General features: G+C 34.9%; 1 protein-coding gene across 1 annotated transcript; it reads right to left on the bottom strand.

Moving 5' to 3' along the window:
- Positions 1 to 199: 199 nt before the first annotated feature.
- On the bottom strand, positions 200 to 19,897 carry LOC112032357 (uncharacterized). The gene is made up of 21 exons (XM_065775458.1): positions 19,617 to 19,897; positions 18,106 to 18,876; positions 17,599 to 18,020; positions 16,569 to 17,307; positions 14,118 to 14,173; positions 13,470 to 13,579; positions 13,221 to 13,321; positions 12,945 to 13,037; positions 12,126 to 12,209; positions 11,879 to 11,962; positions 10,000 to 10,068; positions 8,705 to 8,764; positions 8,530 to 8,601; positions 8,170 to 8,277; positions 6,005 to 6,081; positions 4,949 to 5,032; positions 4,640 to 4,748; positions 4,399 to 4,488; positions 3,411 to 3,476; positions 3,231 to 3,326; positions 200 to 819 (listed from the first exon to the last, which is right to left on the bottom strand). Exons 1-21 carry the CDS (start codon positions 19,728 to 19,730, stop codon positions 706 to 708), a joined length of 3,519 nt encoding a protein of 1,172 aa, XP_065631530.1. The 5' UTR covers positions 19,731 to 19,897; the 3' UTR covers positions 200 to 705.
- Positions 19,898 to 20,486: the final 589 nt, after the last annotated feature.

Below are 20,486 nucleotides of genomic sequence, written 5' to 3'. Positions count from 1 at the left end.
GAAACAATTCTAAATAAATGCTATCTATATTCTCGACCATCTCTATAAATTGACATATAATAATAAAATTGAATATATACACTTTTTTTTAATCCCTTTTGATAAGTACTTCAATGTACTGTTAATAATAAAAATAAAACCCTGCAATTCCGACTAATTATGATAAATCATAAGAATTTTTGTTCAAGTTCGGTGTCCATAAAAAAGAACATCAAGTGGGGCTTATGATTTTTATAATTATTAAAGTAAACTTGTACAATTACATTTTTAATAGATGCAAAAATTCTATTGGCCTCACATTACTGAGAAATGGCACACAAATCTACAATAAATGGTATAATCTTACAATAAAATTGACTACTGTCACAACTCTGATACACTATCTCTTCTTGCAGTGCGAAAGAATCTCCATATGCCGGAAGTTTATGCACTTCTTTGGTCAGTTCTTGTTTTGGCCAATGAGCTTTAGCTCAAATGACAGTTTCTTCTCCCATAAAAATAGGTAGAAAATGAGGTTGTAGGTATAAAATTCAATGAGGTTGTAGGTATAAAATTCACCAAATGCATGTGTAACTTACCATAAAAGAAACAAATTTCTTGTTGTGATGGGGTAAGTTACCAATTGCCAACCTAAAGTATTCATAAAAAGTACTCTGAATCATCCAAGAACTCGCACATTTCTTCTATTTACCAAGGCTACATGGCCTAAAAAGCTTCTTCAAGCTTTGGTTTGTTCTTAGGTCGGCCACTTCGGCTTACATTGTCACTTGACAAGAGCTCCAATGCTTTCTCAATGGTAATGTCTTCTGGCTTCAGATTCTGCACATATTTCAGAACACAGTCCTTTATATTAAACACTGTAAGCCTTACATGGATCATCAATTGAAGTTAATAGAGTCAAGGGGTTGCAAAAATTACATCAAGGGAGAACATGAGGAAAAAGGAACTATAGCAAGCTCACACATACTTTAGAAGCATTGTCCTAAAGTTTTTCAGTTTTCAACTCATCATAAGCAAGCAAATAAATAAACAAAAGACACAGTACACTTTTACCTTTTTGGTCAGGCAAGTTAAATACGTTATGATCCTGTCTCTGGTTACTCAGAGTTGGTGCAATCAGTGAGAAATGGAGAGGGAGGGGGGGGATAACCAAAGATAAATTGAGCTGATAAATGCAACAACCCTTTTAACAATCTAGATTTGCTATATCAACAAAACATTAAGCGGAATTGACAAAACTAGATTGCCATGAAAACTTCACTCGCTATTAAAGATTGTTTGCAGTTTGACTATGTTTGTAACACCACCACAACATTATGCTGACATTGCAAATTTTGCACATATATTGTTCGGATAACTTTTTTTCCTATGTTAAGGCAATTATATTAATAACATAATGTATAAAGATACATAGAGAACAGAGTATACTGGCTATATACCCAAAAGTTCCCTTATCAAGAGTACAACCAATCTATGTAATTGTACAAATTTGAAGGTCTACTCCCATCCAATAGAAGACAGACCCAACAAATTAGGATTTAATGTTCTTGATAGATAGCTCTTGCTCCTCCTATTCCTCTCCACATTTTGCCCCATCAAATAATATGTAACTATATTCCAGACTCTATTTCTGAAAGAGTTGCGTCTTCATTGCCAATATTGAACATAACCCATCTAACTCCAAATACTACAAATACAATATCCCGTTAGCTCCATGGCAATTGGACAATGCAGTAGCAAATGATCAACATGCATATTTATTTGTACATACAACACCAACTCACAATAAAAATCCTCCAATTCCAATCTTACTGCACCCCACTGACAACTTCCATGTAATTAAAACACCATGGCATCTTTATTTGCATTGCAGCTAGCTGGAATGTCTCAAGAAATAAAGATGATAGATTACTTTGGGCACACAACATATTATGCCAAAATCTAACTGTAATGTCATCCCAATCCATCCAACAAAATCAAGAAAATGATCCCACCTTACTCTGATTGCCTTCCAAACTCCCAGTCCATGTATTATTCCGCAGCACAATATGCCCAATATATCATTTATTCATACTTCATACTTCATAGCACGAAAAAAGGGGTTTCTATGCTACAATCTCTCTCAACTTTTAAATTTAATCCCTCAAATCATCATTCACCAACAAGTCCATCTCAATATTAATTTCATCTATGTATGTTATGCATGTATTATCCACTACAACAAAAGGCTTTCTAGCTAGATCCCACTATCTATCTATCCAGTTTGTCTATATGGTGCTTCTGCTTTTTCCATCCACATAACTTTGACCTACATTAAAAGGATCTATGTTCCCAACCAAGCAGTGGGGGCATAGGGGGAGGAGAAAGGGGGAATGGGGGGTGCCCCTATTGTTTTGTACTCATCTCACTGGTTTCTAGGGCATGTAGACAGCCAGATAAAGTGGTGTAATTGTAAGCGAAATGAAAATAGATTCTATATATAATGTGTTATGAACCAACATAATGTGCGGGATAAATTGTTATTTGAATTAGAAATATTTATATTTAGGCTTAGTGATAGATCTTTATCTGAATAAGGTAGTAGTAGATTAGTATTATTATTTGCTTGTATTCAAATTGATCCCTATGTTTTAGGATAGGATTAGTTACTGTGTTTTAGGATTTGTTGATGAGGTAATCTCATCCTTGGCTATTTATGTACGTGAATGGATTAATAAGAATTAAGCAGAAAATTAACCAAAAATGTATATTTCCTCTCTCAAGTTCAAGAGATTAGTCATCTTGAATTGACTAACTATCTTTTATATTCAGCAATTTATCCCAGTTCACAACATAATGGCCAACTGTAAATTAAGAAACCAAAATTTTGCTAAATTTGTCAAGCTCTTAACCATCTGATATATAAATTCTCCAGATCCAATATGTTTTGTTTTTTGTTATCTTAACCACGTTTGCTGCATGCCTTGACATATTCTTAGGTAGGGTATTATCTTTTGCATGCTAAAACCCACTTTCACGTTTTCCATATATAAATTTGGTGCTCATACGTCCTATGTTGTCACCAATAACTACAGCATGAACCAGCAACAATGCTTTGAACTACATAGAGACAGAAATTGCCAAGGAGCTACTAAGTTTCTTTCTTCTTCCTTTTCTTTTCTTTTTTTATTGGTGGATAATTCTGAATGACTGTCATTTAACAGCACAATGCTCAACAAATAGTCGTGTACCTTGGGGACTGTAGCATTTGTGCGTCGATGTCTAATTTTCAATCCAGGTTTTGTAAGCTTTAAGATCACTGGTTGGCCATCCTTTGGATGGTTTCCCTAAGAAGTTAAAATGAACGAGTTCAGTAATAAGTAAAAATATATAAATGAAACAAAACTCATTTCAGAAAATGACATGCATACCAATGTTATAGGGTAGCGCAGCAACTCAAGAGCATCTTCAAGGGTAATAGAGTCCACATTCTTTATCTGAAAAGAATAAATTTAGCCTGTTTTAGTATGATAGTTTATAAGATCCAGTTAAAAGTATGTCATTAAGTGCATTGACACAGCAAAAACTAGGGAAAGAAAAGGGACAAACGAATTGGTATTGGTTAGATCAGTGCAGTGATATACAAACATACATACCAAAAATAGCTATTGCAAAAAGGACCACGAAGATTCAGTTCTGCCATATCTGAGACCATTTAATTTTTTTTATTTATAAGAAGACCATTTAATTAATTAAAGTTGGGTGCTGAACAATATATCTATATAAGAGAATCTAATGACAAAATCAGCAAGCCAGCAAGGTCACTGAAGCGGATGCTGGAGAAAGAAGTATACACGTGCACACACCCCCACACACACAACTATTTCAAAAGGACCATGAATATTCAGTTTTGCCATATCTGAGACCATATAATTCTTATTTTATATATTCTATGAAGACTAATTAATTAAAGTTGGGTGCTAATAATATCCATATAAGAGAATCTAGTGACAAAATTGGGCAAAGACAGCAAGTGAAGTGCACGTTGAAGCTAGATACATACACATATTACACACACACAAACATACATACTATATGTATAGACACAGCTATTTCTAAAGTAACATGAATATTCAAGTACCATATCGGAGACCATATAATAACTTTTTTATAAGAAGACCATTTAATTAAGTTGGTGCTGAACAATGTATGCATATAAGAGAATCTAGATGACAAGATAAGGCAAAGACAGAAAAACAAGCATGGTGCGTGCCTATTGATAGAACCAAAAGGAATGATGATGTTTGCTTGAAACATGAAAGACACAAAGATAACATCTTTAGGATCCACAACAACAACTATTTGCAAAAACCCAGGATTTTTGGTTCCAAAATGTCAACAAAAGAAGAATTTACATACATGCGAAACAGAGGCTCTTTTAGGTACAAATCCCTTCCTGTCTTCACCATGCTGAACATAAAATCCATAAGGACCACTCTTCAAAAGAATCTGAAAAAAGAGAACAATTGATTGTCAATTTATACAAGTAATACAACAATGAAGCAAAACAATATGAAAGATCCAGCAATCACATTTGGAAAAAAAACAAAAAAAACAAAATATATATATATATATATTAAGACCAAAATTTAATGCAAACCTTTTCGCTGGAAACTGGGTTAATACCCAGCAGTTTTGGCTCCTCGACATTATTGTTTTGAGGAGGAGCCTCTTCATCATCATCACCATATAACGTCTTGGCAATATACCTATTCACAGTAACCAAATGCATGATAATAAGGACTTTTTGCAGTCACTACAAAACACTATGACCAGTATCGATTTCAGTTTTTTTTTTCCCTGGCTGAAGAGTATGGATTTCAGTTGAGAACATATATCAAGCAGCACCTCTATTCTATGCATATAACACGCAATGAATGAAGCTATTATCATGCTGTTATGGACTTACTTGCATCTTGGGTGTTGATCACAACCTATAAAATAGCCAGCACCAAACCTACTTACTTTGAAAATCAAATTTCCTTCCATACAACTGAAACAAATCAAAACAAAGATTACATTAAGTTTATAATTGGTGAAGATATCAAATAATGCATATCTGTAAGTAGATCATTAAATAACTATTACAGCATCATGTTAAAGACCAGAATAACCAAAACTAACCACGAGAACAAGAAACTATGAAATCATATTTTATGAATTATAACATCAACATGGAAACATTTTCCAAGTGTTACATTGTGGCAAAATGTGCTAGTACTAAATCATTTAGAATTTGGGAGACGCAAAATTTGCCAAGCTCTTCTTGTTTTTATATCTGCTACATGCTTGTTATGTTCACCAAGTATCAATTTGGCTATAGATTGAGTGCTTAAATTCAAATTCAACACATGTAACTTTATGGATCAGATAGATATGAACATCCAGTTAACCAAGATATTTTGCTTCCCAGGTGTAGAATGAGAACATTTTAATCTAAAGGTACCAAAAACTTCTTCAGGGATAAAATAGGATGTTTAAAACTTTGTGTGTGTGCATATCTAGAAATATCAACTATTATCACAACTCTCTTAAGAGAAAATTGGAATGTACAAAATTTTGACATTAAGCTCAATAAATTAGAAATACATTGTCAAGGTTTGACACTGAAATGTGAGGAAATAATCAAAGCAAATGGATTGTATAATCTGATAAAAGGGGAAAATGAGAAAGCAAAATATCATTTTCCGTTAAAATTAAGCATCAAAGTCCTATACAAATATTCCTTAAACGAAACGTTAATAACAATAAACCCAATGGTCTCTAGACCAAATGACATCTCCTCCTCCATTAACAAAGGGTGGAGTGTGAGGTCACAATTTCAATACTGTATAAGTGTGTGAGTTGTATTACCTAAAACAACAGCAATATGATATTACCCAGTTCAGATAGAGGTCACTTCACCATTTAATTACTGCACATTTCAATTTCCATTTCCGGAGTAGAAACAGAAGCATATACATACCTGGGACAGGTCCTACTTTTATCAGGGAGAGAATCAAACAAGAAATCCCCAAATTTTTTCTCTAACATTTTCTCCACCTGCAAATATCATACAACTATAGTAGTTGAAAATTCCTGAACATTATGCAAACTTATGCTATCATCTCTGAACAGCACAATCAGAGCCTTACTCCAAAGAAAGCAACCATACCTGATGAATATGGACACTATTAGCACGGTCACAATATGAGCTGAATCGTGTCCAATAATCTCTAAGAAGGCCTTTCCATTCAGTCAATCCAGCAGATACATTATCAAGCTAAAGCAAAAGTGAAGAAATTAATTTTAGAAAAAAATTGCATCACAGCTGACAAGTATCCAATCTTGAATCAATCTACATGACGCAGGATAAGACAAGTATATCAAATAATTAACGATCACATGAACATAACATCACTTCATAAAGGAGGCTAGTGTGTTTAAAAATTCAAGTGGCAACATCAGCCAAACAATTAAATTACAAAAGGTAAAGAAAAACAGAATATGTAACAAAACAAAGAAAAAAAATTACCTCAGTCTCCATATCAGCAGTGAAACTGTAGTCTGTGACCTCAGAAAAATGGTGACAAAGAAATGCTGACACCTAGATTAGATATAATCAAACAAAATTGGATAATAGAGAAGGTGGTCAAGAGAATCAGAAAATAGACAACTGGAAAGTCTTCAGCGACAAGGCCAGAACCTACCATGCGGCCACGAAATTCCGGATACAAGACACGGCTTTTTGTTGTCACATAGTTTCTATCCTGATACCACAGATGAATCAGAAATAAGATCACAACTCAACATCCCAAAAAGAAAGGGGGGGGGGCAGACACAAGAGTGAGAGCTGAAGATTGAAGTGAAGAATGGACCGAATGGTGCGTTTTGAGAACTAAGATAGTTTAGGGTTTGTTATTAAGTTCAAACGGTGCATTTTGCACCTCTTCTTTTTTTTCTTTTTTTTTTTAATTTCGGCCTAAATCAGCCGGTTCGGCCGGTACTGGTGTGTTTCGGCGGTTTTGCCCGATACGGACCGATTCGGCCCAAGTTTGCGCCAAGTCGGCACGAGTCAGGAAAAAAAAAAAAAAAAAAACTGGACGCTGCACCGTTGCGCAGGCAGCGGCGTCGCTCGCGCGTCACCGCGTCGGGCCTCATTGGACACGAGTGTGGTGGCCGTTTTGCCACACCCGTGTCCGTGCATCCCAGATGTTACCCACCCATCGAGGCATCTTCTTCCTTGTTAGCTTTTATTGATAGTTGTTCTTTCTCTTGATTTATTGCTCTCTTAGTATATTTCTTGTAGGCTAAGGGTTCCTTCTCTTTTAATATAATTTCTATTGTTAAATTACCGATTCTCCCAAAATTTTAACATGATATCAAAGTATGAGATCCTAAGTTCAATCTCTATCTCCTCCACTCTACCGTCCATTTAAAATCTCACGTGTTGGGCCTCACTTATTATGGAGTTTGATCATACACATAAGGGAGAGTGTTAGAAGTATGTGGTTAAATGATTAAATTTACCATATCCTAATAGATTAAATTTTTGGGAGAATTGGTAATTTAACATTTATTATTCATTAATAATAATAAATGGAAAAGAAGAAAATACAAAAGCAAGAGGCCCTCCAAAAGGAGCGCCACCCTCTAAAACCCAAATAAACAATTACAACAAAGGTACATGATACATCAATCCCAAGAATATATACAAATGCTATCCAATTTGACACTTATACCTGTAAAACTTTCAGCGTGCTTGCATACGTGGAAGGTCTTCCAATCCCAAGCTCCTCTAACTTCTTAACCTATAAATTTTAAGATTTCAAAGGTTAGAGAGCAAAAGAGAAAGCCAACAAATAACAGAAGTTCAAAAGCAATTTCAAGTCTGCCTCCCTCCCTCCCTCCAACCTTGGCACTTGGAAACACATAAACAATTGTGTATACGTGAGGGCCACTGAAGCAACTAAATCATCACATTTGGTAACAACTACACCCTTTAGGAGAGAAAATCAGCAGGACCAATAATAGGTTTATCACAAAAGTTAATAATTAATTAAATGTCTTTCAAATATTTCAAAATGCATACAAATAGACTGATTACATAGGCAAAAGANCAGAGCCTTACTCCAAAGAAAGCAACCATACCTGATGAATATGGACACTATTAGCACGGTCACAATATGAGCTGAATCGTGTCCAATAATCTCTAAGAAGGCCTTTCCATTCAGTCAATCCAGCAGATACATTATCAAGCTAAAGCAAAAGTGAAGAAATTAATTTTAGAAAAAAATTGCATCACAGCTGACAAGTATCCAATCTTGAATCAATCTACATGACGCAGGATAAGACAAGTATATCAAATAATTAACGATCACATGAACATAACATCACTTCATAAAGGAGGCTAGTGTGTTTAAAAATTCACGTGGCAACATCAGCCAAACAATTAAATTACAAAAGGTAAAGAAAAACAGAATATGTAACAAAACAATGAAAAAAAATTACCTCAGTCTCCATATCAGCAGTGAAACTGTAGTCTGTGACCTCAGAAAAATGGTGACAAAGAAATGCTGACACCTAGATTAGATATAATCAAACAAAATTGGATAATAGAGAAGGTGGTCAAGAGAATCAGAAAATAGACAACTGGAAAGTCTTCAGCGACAAGGCCAGAACCTACCATGCGGCCACGAAATTCCGGATACAAGACACGGCTTTTTGTTGTCACATAGTTTCTATCCTGATACCACAGATGAATCAGAAATAAGATCACAACTCAACATCCCAAAAAGAAAGGGGGGGGGGGGGAATTACTAATAAATTTAGTTAATTTTTCCAAAAAATTGCAGACAACAGATGCATATTTATCAAAGATTATGACTCAATGTCAACAAAGCATGTCTAATGGATGATATGTAAATTGATCCTTCTTTGTTTTGAACTAAATAATGAGTCAATTTGCACTATCTTACAAAAAATCACTGGTTAAAGCAGAGCAAAATAAATATTTGAAATTATTTATTGCATGATGTGATGACTCCAACCTATATTTGCAAGAACTACTAATGTTATAATTGCAGATGATCCTTTCACTCACAAATTGGTGAGGAAGGGAAAAGTGGAGCAAATAAAGGTTCCCTGACTTGGATATTAAAATCATTAAATATCTCAGTGGCAAGAGATATTTTGGTCATTTGTGTTTGCTTTATTTGGGGTATCCTGGGTTATGCAAAAGACCATGATTTATGTTGGATTGTTATCCAGGAAGCTTTCTTCGCCAAAGGAGTTAACAAATCAGGAAGATTGTTCCTTTGTGTGCATTGTGGACAATTTAGCGAGAAAAGACCTGAAGAAACTTTGATGGTTTTGAATGTCCTATTCATGTTATCAAACAGTCCTTTTTAAGATCCTTACACGACTGGTTAATTGCCTAGGGTAATATCCCCTCATCATCTTTTTTAGACTTTTTTTAATTTTTGAATTTGAGATTGTACATCTTCAAGAGTGACCTGATACACATCATGTGTATTTGAACCATCTCGTGCGAACAAAATTATTTTTACTTATTTAAAATAAGCTCCAAGTAATTTTTTTTTTATAGGAAAAATCTAAGAAAGCCTCCAAGTAATCATATATACATTGGCATATTGTCATCCAATAAACTCAATGATTTGCTTCTAAAATTATAAATTTATTAGAATAGTAATTTTACATACACATAAGGGAGAGTGTTAGAAGTATGTGGTTAAATGATTAAATTTACCATATCCTAATAGATTAAATTTTTGGGAGAATTGGTAATTTAACATTTATTATTCATTAATAATAATAAATGGAAAAGAAGAAAATACAAAAGCAAGAGGCCCTCCAAAAGGAGCGCCACCCTCTAAAACCCAAATAAACAATTACAACAAAGGTACATGATACATCAATCCCAAGAATATATACAAATGCTATCCAATTTGACACTTATACCTGTAAAACTTTCAGCGTGCTTGCATACGTGGAAGGTCTTCCAATCCCAAGCTCCTCTAACTTCTTAACCTATAAATTTTAAGATTTCAAAGGTTAGAGAGCAAAAGAGAAAGCCAACAAATAACAGAAGTTCAAAAGCAATTTCAAGTCTGCCTCCCTCCCTCCCTCCAACCTTGGCACTTGGAAACACATAAACAATTGTGTATACGTGAGGGCCACTGAAGCAACTAAATCATCACATTTGGTAACAACTACACCCTTTAGGAGAGAAAATCAGCAGGACCAATAATAGGTTTATCACAAAAGTTAATAATTAATTAAATGTCTTTCAAATATTTCAAAATGCATACAAATAGACTGATTACATAGGCAAAAGACTGTCACTGTTTCCAAAGTTGAGTTTGCCTAAAGGCTACAAATATGACCCAAACCAAGGCAGGCACTAGGTTGTTTGAGATTGGATTAGCTGGAAGGTAACTTTATTCAAGCCTGGTTTGAGCTGAGATAAGCCATTCAGCTTCAATTCAAACTCAGCTCCACTGTCATACAAGCCATTAAGGCTCAGATGATCCCATGTGTTTGCCAAATACACCAGTCTTGTTGTCGAACACTCATGAATTGGTTTTCATGTTATAAAAAATAATAATAATCAATTTAACAAGTATAGAAAGGCTGATGCAAAAGACAGTGAATTGGCATCATTGTGTAGAAAAGAGGTTACAAATAATGCAGGTTAGTAAAATTGGTTTCCTCAATATTTTACCATGTTCTTTCTGAATACACAAACGAGTGAAATCATCAAAAATAATTGGAAGTAGAACTTTTCAAGCTGATCTAATAGTGCTCACACTCGACTCATAAGGGAAGAGGGCTCTAAAGTTGTGCTCAAACTACACTCATTAAAGTTATAAACAAGTTTAAAGGAGCCCCAGTCTGAAGCAACCAGAGATTGGAATTAAAAACATGAAAGAAATTACATGACATTTTACAAGCAGCTCAGATAAAGTGGAAGTGGAACAGGATCAGAACGCAATAAGATAGAAAGAGAAACCCATAAAACTATATTTAGAAGACAATGGGTAGACAGATCAAATAAAGGAAAAAAGAACTTTTAGCATTCCAAGAAAACGTGCATACATGGAAAACAATAGTATGATATATCAATACCAATATCTAACACATGGTAATTTTTTCGCTAAAACACAAACTACACCTATTGAGCTTGCTGAATTGTCATTTTTGTCCACCAAGTTACATTTTAGCCCTTAAAGTTTAATTTTGTTGCCATCATTAGTCCTTCCGTCCATAAACACCATGAACTATTTAAAAATATTTTTTACTGGTAAAAAAGTAATAAAATTACATGTTAGCGTTAAAAAAAAAAAAGTAACGACTAAACTCCCAACTTAAAAGGTGTAAATTTTATTTTTACCAAAAATAAAATGAAAAAATTGATCAAAAATATATTTTAATAGTTAACCAAGTTTTTGGATGGAAGGCTAAATTGACAAAAAAGATAATTCAGTAAACTTAAAGGTGTAATTTGTATTCTAGCCTAATTTTTTAAAACTTACTTTCAGTGCATAATATATTGATATTGCCCTGCAAACATACCAAAACATAAGCAATTTCAATGGTTGTTATTAAATACTTATTACATAAAGAAATTATTATTATTCAACCTTCAGATACAAACACCTTTTTATGGGAATTTTAATTTTGTGAAATTTCTTTTTGTGCATGACAAGATGGAATGTAACATTTGTACGGAAATAGGATCACACACACACACACACACACACACATATATATATAGAGAGAGAGAGAGAGAGATTGTTCTAAAATACTACTAATATAAAGAACGGTGATGATAATGTACCAAGAATCCCTCAGAGTAGCGTGGTGGAGGCTTGGTATGGTGCTGCTTGAGTTCCACTTCATCAAGATATAATCGATCCTCTAGCTACAAAATGCACTAAGTTAATAAAGGCACAATTCAGGGAACAGGTATAAAAAATTACCATCATCAGTATATATTCAAGAGAGATTTTGATACAAAAACATGGTCAAGTAATACTGCCCTCGTGCCTCATGGCCCAACAATATATATATATGAGATCCACTACCTTCAATGAATTAAGAATACCAAACGCCTCATCTTGATCATTCTCGACATTTTCTTTACTTCGGACTGCTGCAGCTTCCACGTCCTAGAAAATTAAAGAGCAGACAAAAAGAAAAATCTCACAAATAAACATGTGACAAGGTACAATAAAGCATCATATAAATCACATGCAAGTCAACTGAAAAAAGACAGATAAGGTGATTGAACTTTCATAGCAAAGAAAACAAAAGGAAAGAAAATATAACAATAAGAAGAAATGCAAGCTAAAAGATAGAAATAATGACAATATAAAGTTACTATCAACTTCTTCTTAAACAACTTCAACTATAATTTCTAATCAGAATTAACTACTGAAAACTCATGAAACGTTTATACACTCCAACATGTGAAAGTAGGGATTGAAGTGGAATAGTGGATATCAAAAACGGTAGTGGAAAAGAAACCATCAGCGTAATAGCCAAAATTTAAAATTACAACTGAAGAATGATGAGCACTATCATTTTGAATTAGTCAAGCATTTCCAATCATATGAATTACACAGTTATATGAAATATCATGTCTACAAGCATTTGCAGATCCTTGTGCACACATGTATATACATAGTATTCATTTGCTTCTAGTAGCCCAAATTATGCAGAAATAAATATCAATTCTAAAATATAATTCATCTTGAGTTGACCTCACACAGAGCAATACAAGAGTGGCAAGTAGATGAATTATGACCCGCTAATGGGCAACTGCCACACATACAGTTCTACTAAAGACACATTTACAGCTTTACAGGAATATTGCCATTGCAAGATGGGAGTAATGAGTGCACCTTAAATACTGACTGATATCCAAGAAAATTAACTCTTGAGCATGCAGATCGGAAAACAAGGGACTTGTCAGCATTTCCAACATCAAGTTGTATCTGTTTGATTAATAAAAAAGTTAGGAAACAGATGATTGTAATTGCATAACAAATACCATGGAGAAACAACCCTTAATTGAGAACAAATAATTCCAGTAGGACGTAATGCAATTTCTTTAGTGATTTGTCAAAGAAAATATGGCTTAACTCACTTTGAATGAGAGAAAAAATTTACATTCTCACCTGCTCTATGATAGCAGGTTCCATTTGGCATGCCACTGTCCGAGACCAAATAAGAGTGTATAGCTTCATGGAATCTTCATCAAGCACTCCAATGAGCGTTGCTGAAAGCCAAAGAGAGAAATTTCTCTAGTTAATAGGTTATAATAGTCCATCAGAAGGAAATATGAAAGACACTAACTTTGCACTACAAACTCAAATTAAAAACCAACCAGATAAAGTTCCATAAAGCCTGAAAATATATTTATTTACATGGTAACCTCCGAATATCAGTGGGTCTAATTGCTTCATGGGCCTCTTGAGCATTCTTCACCTTCTTAAAATATTTGCGTGAATTCCCTGATGCAAACCCTTGTCCATACCTGCACAAAGTATGTTTTTTATGTTAAATGACAAGGAAACACAAGAGATATCATTGCATAAGGAAATGCAATTTTAGCACAAATAGCAGTATAAGAGGAAAAGGGTGGGGAGCAATTCAAGTAAATATTAAGGTAATGACATCTTTGCATCTTGATAAAACTGAAATTATAATTCTTTTCGCAACATTTTTTTTTTTTTTTAAATAGGTAACAATTTATTTTTCCTCAACAAAAAAGTAACATTTAACTACAACGCCATCATCAGATCATGTATGATAATCAACAAGCATGTCCTTTCAATTATCATAAACAAGCAAGCCCTTCCAATAATAGCAAGCATCCGCCACCAGTTCCAGACCGTGGAAAACATATGTTGTACACAATACAATATTCCAAAACAAGACAATAACCATAATTTAACGAATACATGCACAAATACATACATCAACAAGCAAATGCAGAATATATAAACTACAAAGAAAAAATGAAATGAAACGAAAAAAAGAAAGATGCAAGTGTGGATAACTATAAATGTCACCTTTCAATGACCATGGAGCGAATCTCTTGGACAGCTTCATCAGACATCTGAGATAGAAAAGGAAATGTGATTCACTATACATTGCAAAAGGATCATCTTTACAACAGAGTTTAATAATGTTAGCCAACATGGAACTCTACTGAGCACATGCAGACATGTCCAGAAGAAATGGTGTAGTATCTCACATCAACAAGCATAATGAAGATATTGACATCAATTAAAATATTCTATAAAACTATTAAAAGCATTTAGAATCAATGAGGGTCCTAAGGTAAAGCAGGCAATATACATTAACCAATTTTCATACCCAAATTACTACTTGCAGTGGCAATACTTTCTCTATTGCCAGTAAGAAGTAAATGATTTTGCAATTTAATTTTAGAACAATTAGTTATTGCCACTGCCAAATTTAATTTTGAATCAATTTTTTTGTATACATTAACCAATTTTCATACCCAAATCACTACTTGCAGTGGCAATACTTTCTCTGCTGCCAGTAAGAAGTATATGATTTTGCAATTTAATTTTAGAACAATTAGTTATTGCCACTACTAAATTTTTTTTTTTTTTTTTTTTTTGAGGAACATTGCCACTACTAAATTTAATTCAATTGTTTTGTATACATTTTCTTAAGTAGGTTCAAGTAGACTCCCACCTAGAATATCCAAATTTACAACCGCACACTACCATCAGTAGAGTTACAATTTTTAAAAACTATTTCTATTATAGAAAGGAAAGATGAAAAAAAAGGTACTAAAAGAAAGAGAGTCTTTAAAAAGAACAAACAGATATTTGAAGAAAAAGAAAATGCATCACAAACACCATCCAACAACAAATCAAGATGCATACACAGGGCCTCTAAAACATTTTCCTGTCCTTGATGCCTTTTGCCAGGAAATTTGCCTCAATAGCAACAATCCATAAGTCAAAACCAAAGTAACAATCTACAAGTCCTTACAAAGAGGTTATAACAATACTAGCGGATTTTACCTCGCCCAATTTCTGATCATTTCCCAATTCTATTGGAGGTAGGGGGAATGGCGAGGGGGAAAAGTCCGTTTAAGTTTGAGAATATGTGGTTAAAAACGGATGGGTTCCTTGAGAGAGTCCATTCTTGGTGGAATAGACATTCTTTCTCTGGCACTCCTAGTTTTGTCTTTGCCAAAAAGTTGAAGGCTTTGAAAGAGGATATCATTCAGTGGAACCGTTCGGAGTTTGGTCATGTTGGCCGTAAGAAGTCTCAATTATTGGAGACGTTGAAAAGTCTAGATGCCAAGGAAGGGGAGTTTGGCCTCTCTGATGCAGAGGCTTGTGAGAGAGCTGAGGTGAGATCTGAAGTTGAGAAGCTCCTCTCTTTGGAAGAAATCTCTTGGAGACAGAAATCAAGAATGTTATGGATTAAGGAAGGAGACCATAACACCAAATTCTTCCATAGGGTGGCCAACTCCCATAGAAGGTTTAACCATCTGAGCATTTTGGAGGTAGATGGGGTGATGTATGAGGAGGAGTCCGAGGTGGTGGCTCAAGTGGTACAATTTTATAAAAATTTGTATCAGGAGTCAGAAGAGTGGAGGCCTTTCGCGGAAGGCTTGGAGTTTGATCAGATAGACGGGGTGGAGAGGGCCTGGATCGAGAGGAGGTTTGAGAAAGAGGAGATTCTTATTGCTGTCAAGGAGTTGGCTGGGGATAAAGCCCCAGGTCCAGACAGTTTCACTCTAGCCTTCTTTCACCATTGTTGGCGAGTGGTGGAAAGAGACATTCTTGCAGTTTTTGAAGAGTTCTATCTTCACAGTAAGTTTGAGAAGTCTTTAAACGCTACCTTCATAGCCTTAATTCCTAAGAAGAATGATGCTTCCAATATTCGAGATTTCAGGCCTATTAGCTTGGTGGGGAGTTTGTACAAGATTTTGTCTAAGGTTTTGGCGAACCGTTTGAAGCTAGTTCTAGATCAACTAATTTCTGAGACTCAGAATAGTTTTGTGGGCGGTAGACAGATTCTTGACTCTGTCCTCATTGCTAATGAGTGTGTTGATAGTCGGGTGATAGCCTTGAGCCAAGAGCATCTTCATTCCTACATAAGTAATATAAAATGGTGGAAGTAAGAATCCACTGCTGATCTTGTTCTTCAACTAGCACATTGCTTTTGAGACAGCATTTTAAACGAAACTTTATCAAAGCATTCTTCTGGGTTGCTATAACTAGTATGTAAGATTCAATTATGAAATCAGGAATTAACCATCAATTTAGTTGTTACATATTAATGTATACTTCAATGAATGAATAAGTCTCAGCTAGATCACTTTAACCCAATCTACAACATATGAATGCAATATTTGATTAATATATTTTTCTTTATGATTTTATTATAAAGAAATTAGATTGTATTCATAATATAAAGTTATCAGTGACGAATAAAGCAAATAATTATAAATTCAATTATTAGAATTTGAAAAACATAACATTAAAAGTTTTACAGGAATAAATGTTATGAATAAGAAATATGGAAACGCAACAAAGACATGAATTCTTCCAAACCTTCATTGTATAATATGCAGAAAAATGTAATTTGTTTGCTGCATCCTGCTGAAGTGTTGATGTTATATATGGTGTAGGAGGGTTTTTCCGCATTTTGCTTTTTTTAGAGCTGACCACTTGAAAATTTTCTGAATTAATCTTCTGTTCAATATTCTTTGCCTCCATATCAGAGCTGATCGAATACAGATTTAACTTTTGGGAATCATAATGGGTCAACTGTGCTTGAAAAAAACATTCTTTCAGTGAAGAACCCGGTCTATTTATGTTCATCTTCACCTCAACACTCCAATACTCCTGAGGTTTAAATTCATCAATTTCCATTTCCCTGTCACATATAAGAGAAAGTGCAGCAGATTGAACCCGCCCAGCTGACTGGCAACCAGGTAGTTTCCTCCATAATAATGGCGAAATATTAAATCCAATCAAATAATCGAGTGCACGACGTGCAAGATAAGCATGAACCAAGTTTGCATCAATTTCTCTTGGAGTTTGTAGAGCACTTTTAATGGATGTTTCAGTTATTTCATGAAAGACAACCCTTGCTATGCTAAGATCTTCACGTAAAGCATCCTGTTGCTGCAACATCTCAACGATATGCCATGCAATAGCCTCTCCTTCTCTGTCAGGATCTGATGCAAGGATAAGATTTTCTGCTCTGAGGAACATGGCAACAAGAACAAGAAAATTTAGAAACAGAAAAACAACACTGAGGGAAAAAATTAATAATGAAAACAACTGAATAACAAAGCTCCAATTATTAACATAATAAATCAGCATCAGTAATGATTATGAAAATGACCACCAAAAACGCCTCTCAACTCAGAATTAAACTATTGATTATTAAGTTGATAGGTATGCAAAAAGATAATATTCCAGTGCACTTTTATAGTCTTATGGTTTTGCACTAGGCTATTTTAAAATGATTGAAGGGGATAAGAAACCATACCCACTTACTGCAACCTTGATGCTCTTCAAATGAGTCCAGGCAGGTGATGGAACCTCCCACACCATACTAAAGTCATCATCAGGCCTCACAGATCCTGATCTTGCAGCCAAGTCTCTTACATGACCATAGCTAGGCAAGACTTCATACATATCACCAAGGTAGCCCTGAATAACCTTAGCCTTTGTAACAGACTCCACCACCACAACAGATTTCCCATCCGGGGGATATAGCTGTTTCAGTGGTCTTTGTCCAAGATGCTTAACTTTGTCTATCTGTTGTGGATTCGGTTTCTGTGGTAACTCATTAGCTGCTTTGACAGATTTCCCGCTTCTACTAGATTTCCCATTTTTCTTCTTAGTATGGAGTTCTCTTGAAGTAGAACTATCAAGCACTTCCACAGCTGTGCTCCCAACTGAATTCTTCTGAAGAACTGAAGTGTTAGTTAAAATATTGCAATGAAATAAAGGACTTAATTTTGATGCTACTACAAATTAGTTAATTGCTAACCTCTAAAGCCTGTGTAGAATTCTGACTTTTTTTGCTCACACCAGAACTCTTCACTTTAGGTCCTTTTGCTACAACAGCTTCATCTGAAGCATTTGAAGCAGATTTCCGTACCTTGTTTTTCTTGTTTCTCGACTGCTGCTTCCGTTGTCTGTCAATTTCAGAGTTTTGATTATCATTGTTAACACGGGAAGTTGAAACCTTTGATGACAGTTCCACATCCCCTTTCCCATCTCCAACTAGCAATTCAGTAGAAGTCACCATGTCAATGTCTTTAGAGGCTGAGATATTAGAATTTGCAATTGTCTTTCTGCTGTGAGCGGCCAACACATTTGCCCTCTTCTGATGCTGACTGAACGTCTGGAGGGTATTCCCACCACCCTTTTTTCCCGTAACACCAGTATTTTCACGTATACTTGTTACTCTCGCATCTTTAGAAGAAAACCTCCGAGCAAAACTTCCACAATTATTAAAACTCCTAAAACCACTGTTTAGAGGTCCATAAATTGAAGTATCCAAAGGTGCCATAAAATTAAGGAGCCCAAGTCTTAAGCGGGATGGAACTGTGAAACCAAACAGAGAACAATCAACATGGCTTCTGAAAATATGGGAATCCTTTCCGCCTTTTACATGGTTGGTTGAGATCATGCAAGATACCTTGACTTTACTACACTTAAGTTGAGAACATTTTCTGTATCCATTGCCATTACTGATGCCAAATGAAGAACATGGTAAATGAGTTCTTGGGGTCTGCTGAAGTCCCCTATACTGCAACTGTGGCACCAATGCAACACACTAATATTAATATTCGCCACATTAAATACAGATAGACATAATAGCATAACATTTATACATAAAAATCACTGAAAACCTATACATAAATTTAAGCATGGAAACAATAGCAGCCTTTCATTTCCAAGAAAAATAAGCTCAACCCAATGTAATCTGCTAATTTAATTCACTACAAAAAAATAAATAAAAAATTTGAAACCGTGAGTTCAACAGTACTTTCGTTTATCACACAACTTCTACACTTTATTCATCAACTAAACAAAACCTACATAATGCGCTTGTACGCAATTAAATCGACTACAAGAATAACAGGATATAATAATAAAGAAACGCCATTTAATAAAACTTAGAGGATGAAGATTCAAACAACAAAAACAATAGCACCTGTAAATGGTTTTCTGAATATTTTAAAACTTTTCAAAAGACAATAACAGAACTAGACAAAACTAGTTAAAATTTGAAAACAATAATATACTTTTTTTTTCCCAATTTTTTTTTTTTATATTTTCTTCTTTTCACTCAGAAATAAAAGGACCCATTTTTATAAAATGGGCAATGAATTTAAATTCTACTTACTTTTCCTCTCTTAAAATCTTTCAACAACTAAACCAAAAAAAAACAGAGCAACATAAGCATATATATTGCTAATTTTATTATTTACAGTTTGTGGGTAACCAAAGAGAAATGTAATTGAAAAGGGAGTGAAGTGAAGAATGGGTAACCTTAGACATGAATGAGTTGAGGCGAAGAAATGAAGGAGTTGAAGGTTTAGAGAATATGGAGGAAGAGACAGTGGCAGTGTTCATCAACAGCGAGCTCCTATGCAGTTGAATCATCGCCACTATTGATTCTTATTTGCTCGACATATTTGGCTTTCTGTGAGAGAGAGCGAGAGAGAAGATAGCGCAGAGAGGTCGGTGCAGGCTGTGAGGGTTTTGGGTTGAGGGTTTTGGAGTGTGCTAATGTTATACTGTACACACTTGTCACTTGCCCAAACAAAATGTTAATGTTTGATTTTTCTTTTAAAATCACTTGTCATGTCTATGGAAAAATAAAAAACCCCAAAATCGTGGTATAATTATAAATTGTGAGATGATTTTTTTTTTTTTTTTTGAGAGAGAGTGAGATGGTGTTGTTAAGGCAGGATTTCACGATTTTAAAATTATAACATGTAAGGGTGACCATGAGTCGGTTCGGGTCGAGTTTGTCCCCAACCCACGACCGACCCAACTAAGTCGAGTTAAGAATTTTCAAACCCACCGCCAACCGATCAGAGAGTCAGGACGAATCGGATGGTTCTTTTCCAAAAGGTGGTCAAGTCTCAATTGGGGTCAAATATGGCCGAAACTTGTAGGATCTGACCGAAAATTGGGTAGATCTAGCTGAAATCCGGCGAATCTGGCCGAAAACTAGCCTTGTATGGCAAGATCTCGCTAGATCTAGGTGGATCTCGAAGAGATCTCGCCAAATCTAGTGAGATCAAGATCTCTTCGAGATCCGACTGAGAAATTGTATCGACAGTGGAGATCGGCGGCCTTTTTGGTGGTAGAATTAGTCAGGCCAGTTGAAATCGGGTTTAGATGCAAGGACCC

This window comes from Quercus suber, unplaced genomic scaffold (genome assembly GCF_002906115.3).
Source record: "Quercus suber isolate HL8 unplaced genomic scaffold, Cork oak 2.0 scaffold_112, whole genome shotgun sequence".
In the NCBI taxonomy this organism is placed as follows: domain Eukaryota; kingdom Viridiplantae; phylum Streptophyta; class Magnoliopsida; order Fagales; family Fagaceae; genus Quercus; species Quercus suber.
The sequence above is the reverse complement of the archived record's forward strand: the minus strand, read 5'-3'. Positions and strand labels throughout refer to the sequence as shown.

What these genes read in the sequence shown, in the direction of transcription:
- LOC112032357 (XM_065775458.1), bottom strand. Translation starts at nt 19,730, where the DNA reads ATGATTCAACTGCATAGGAGCTCGCTGTTGATGAACACTGCCACTGTC. An exon ending in GATCAACACCCAAGATGCAA is followed by an intron (nt 4,749 to 4,948) that starts GTAAGTCCATAA and finishes TACTGTGAATAG; the next exon opens with GTATATTGCCAAGACGTTAT. An exon ending in AAAGAGCCTCTGTTTCGCAT is followed by an intron (nt 3,477 to 4,398) that starts GTATGTAAATTC and finishes TATTCTTTTCAG; the next exon opens with ATAAAGAATGTGGACTCTAT.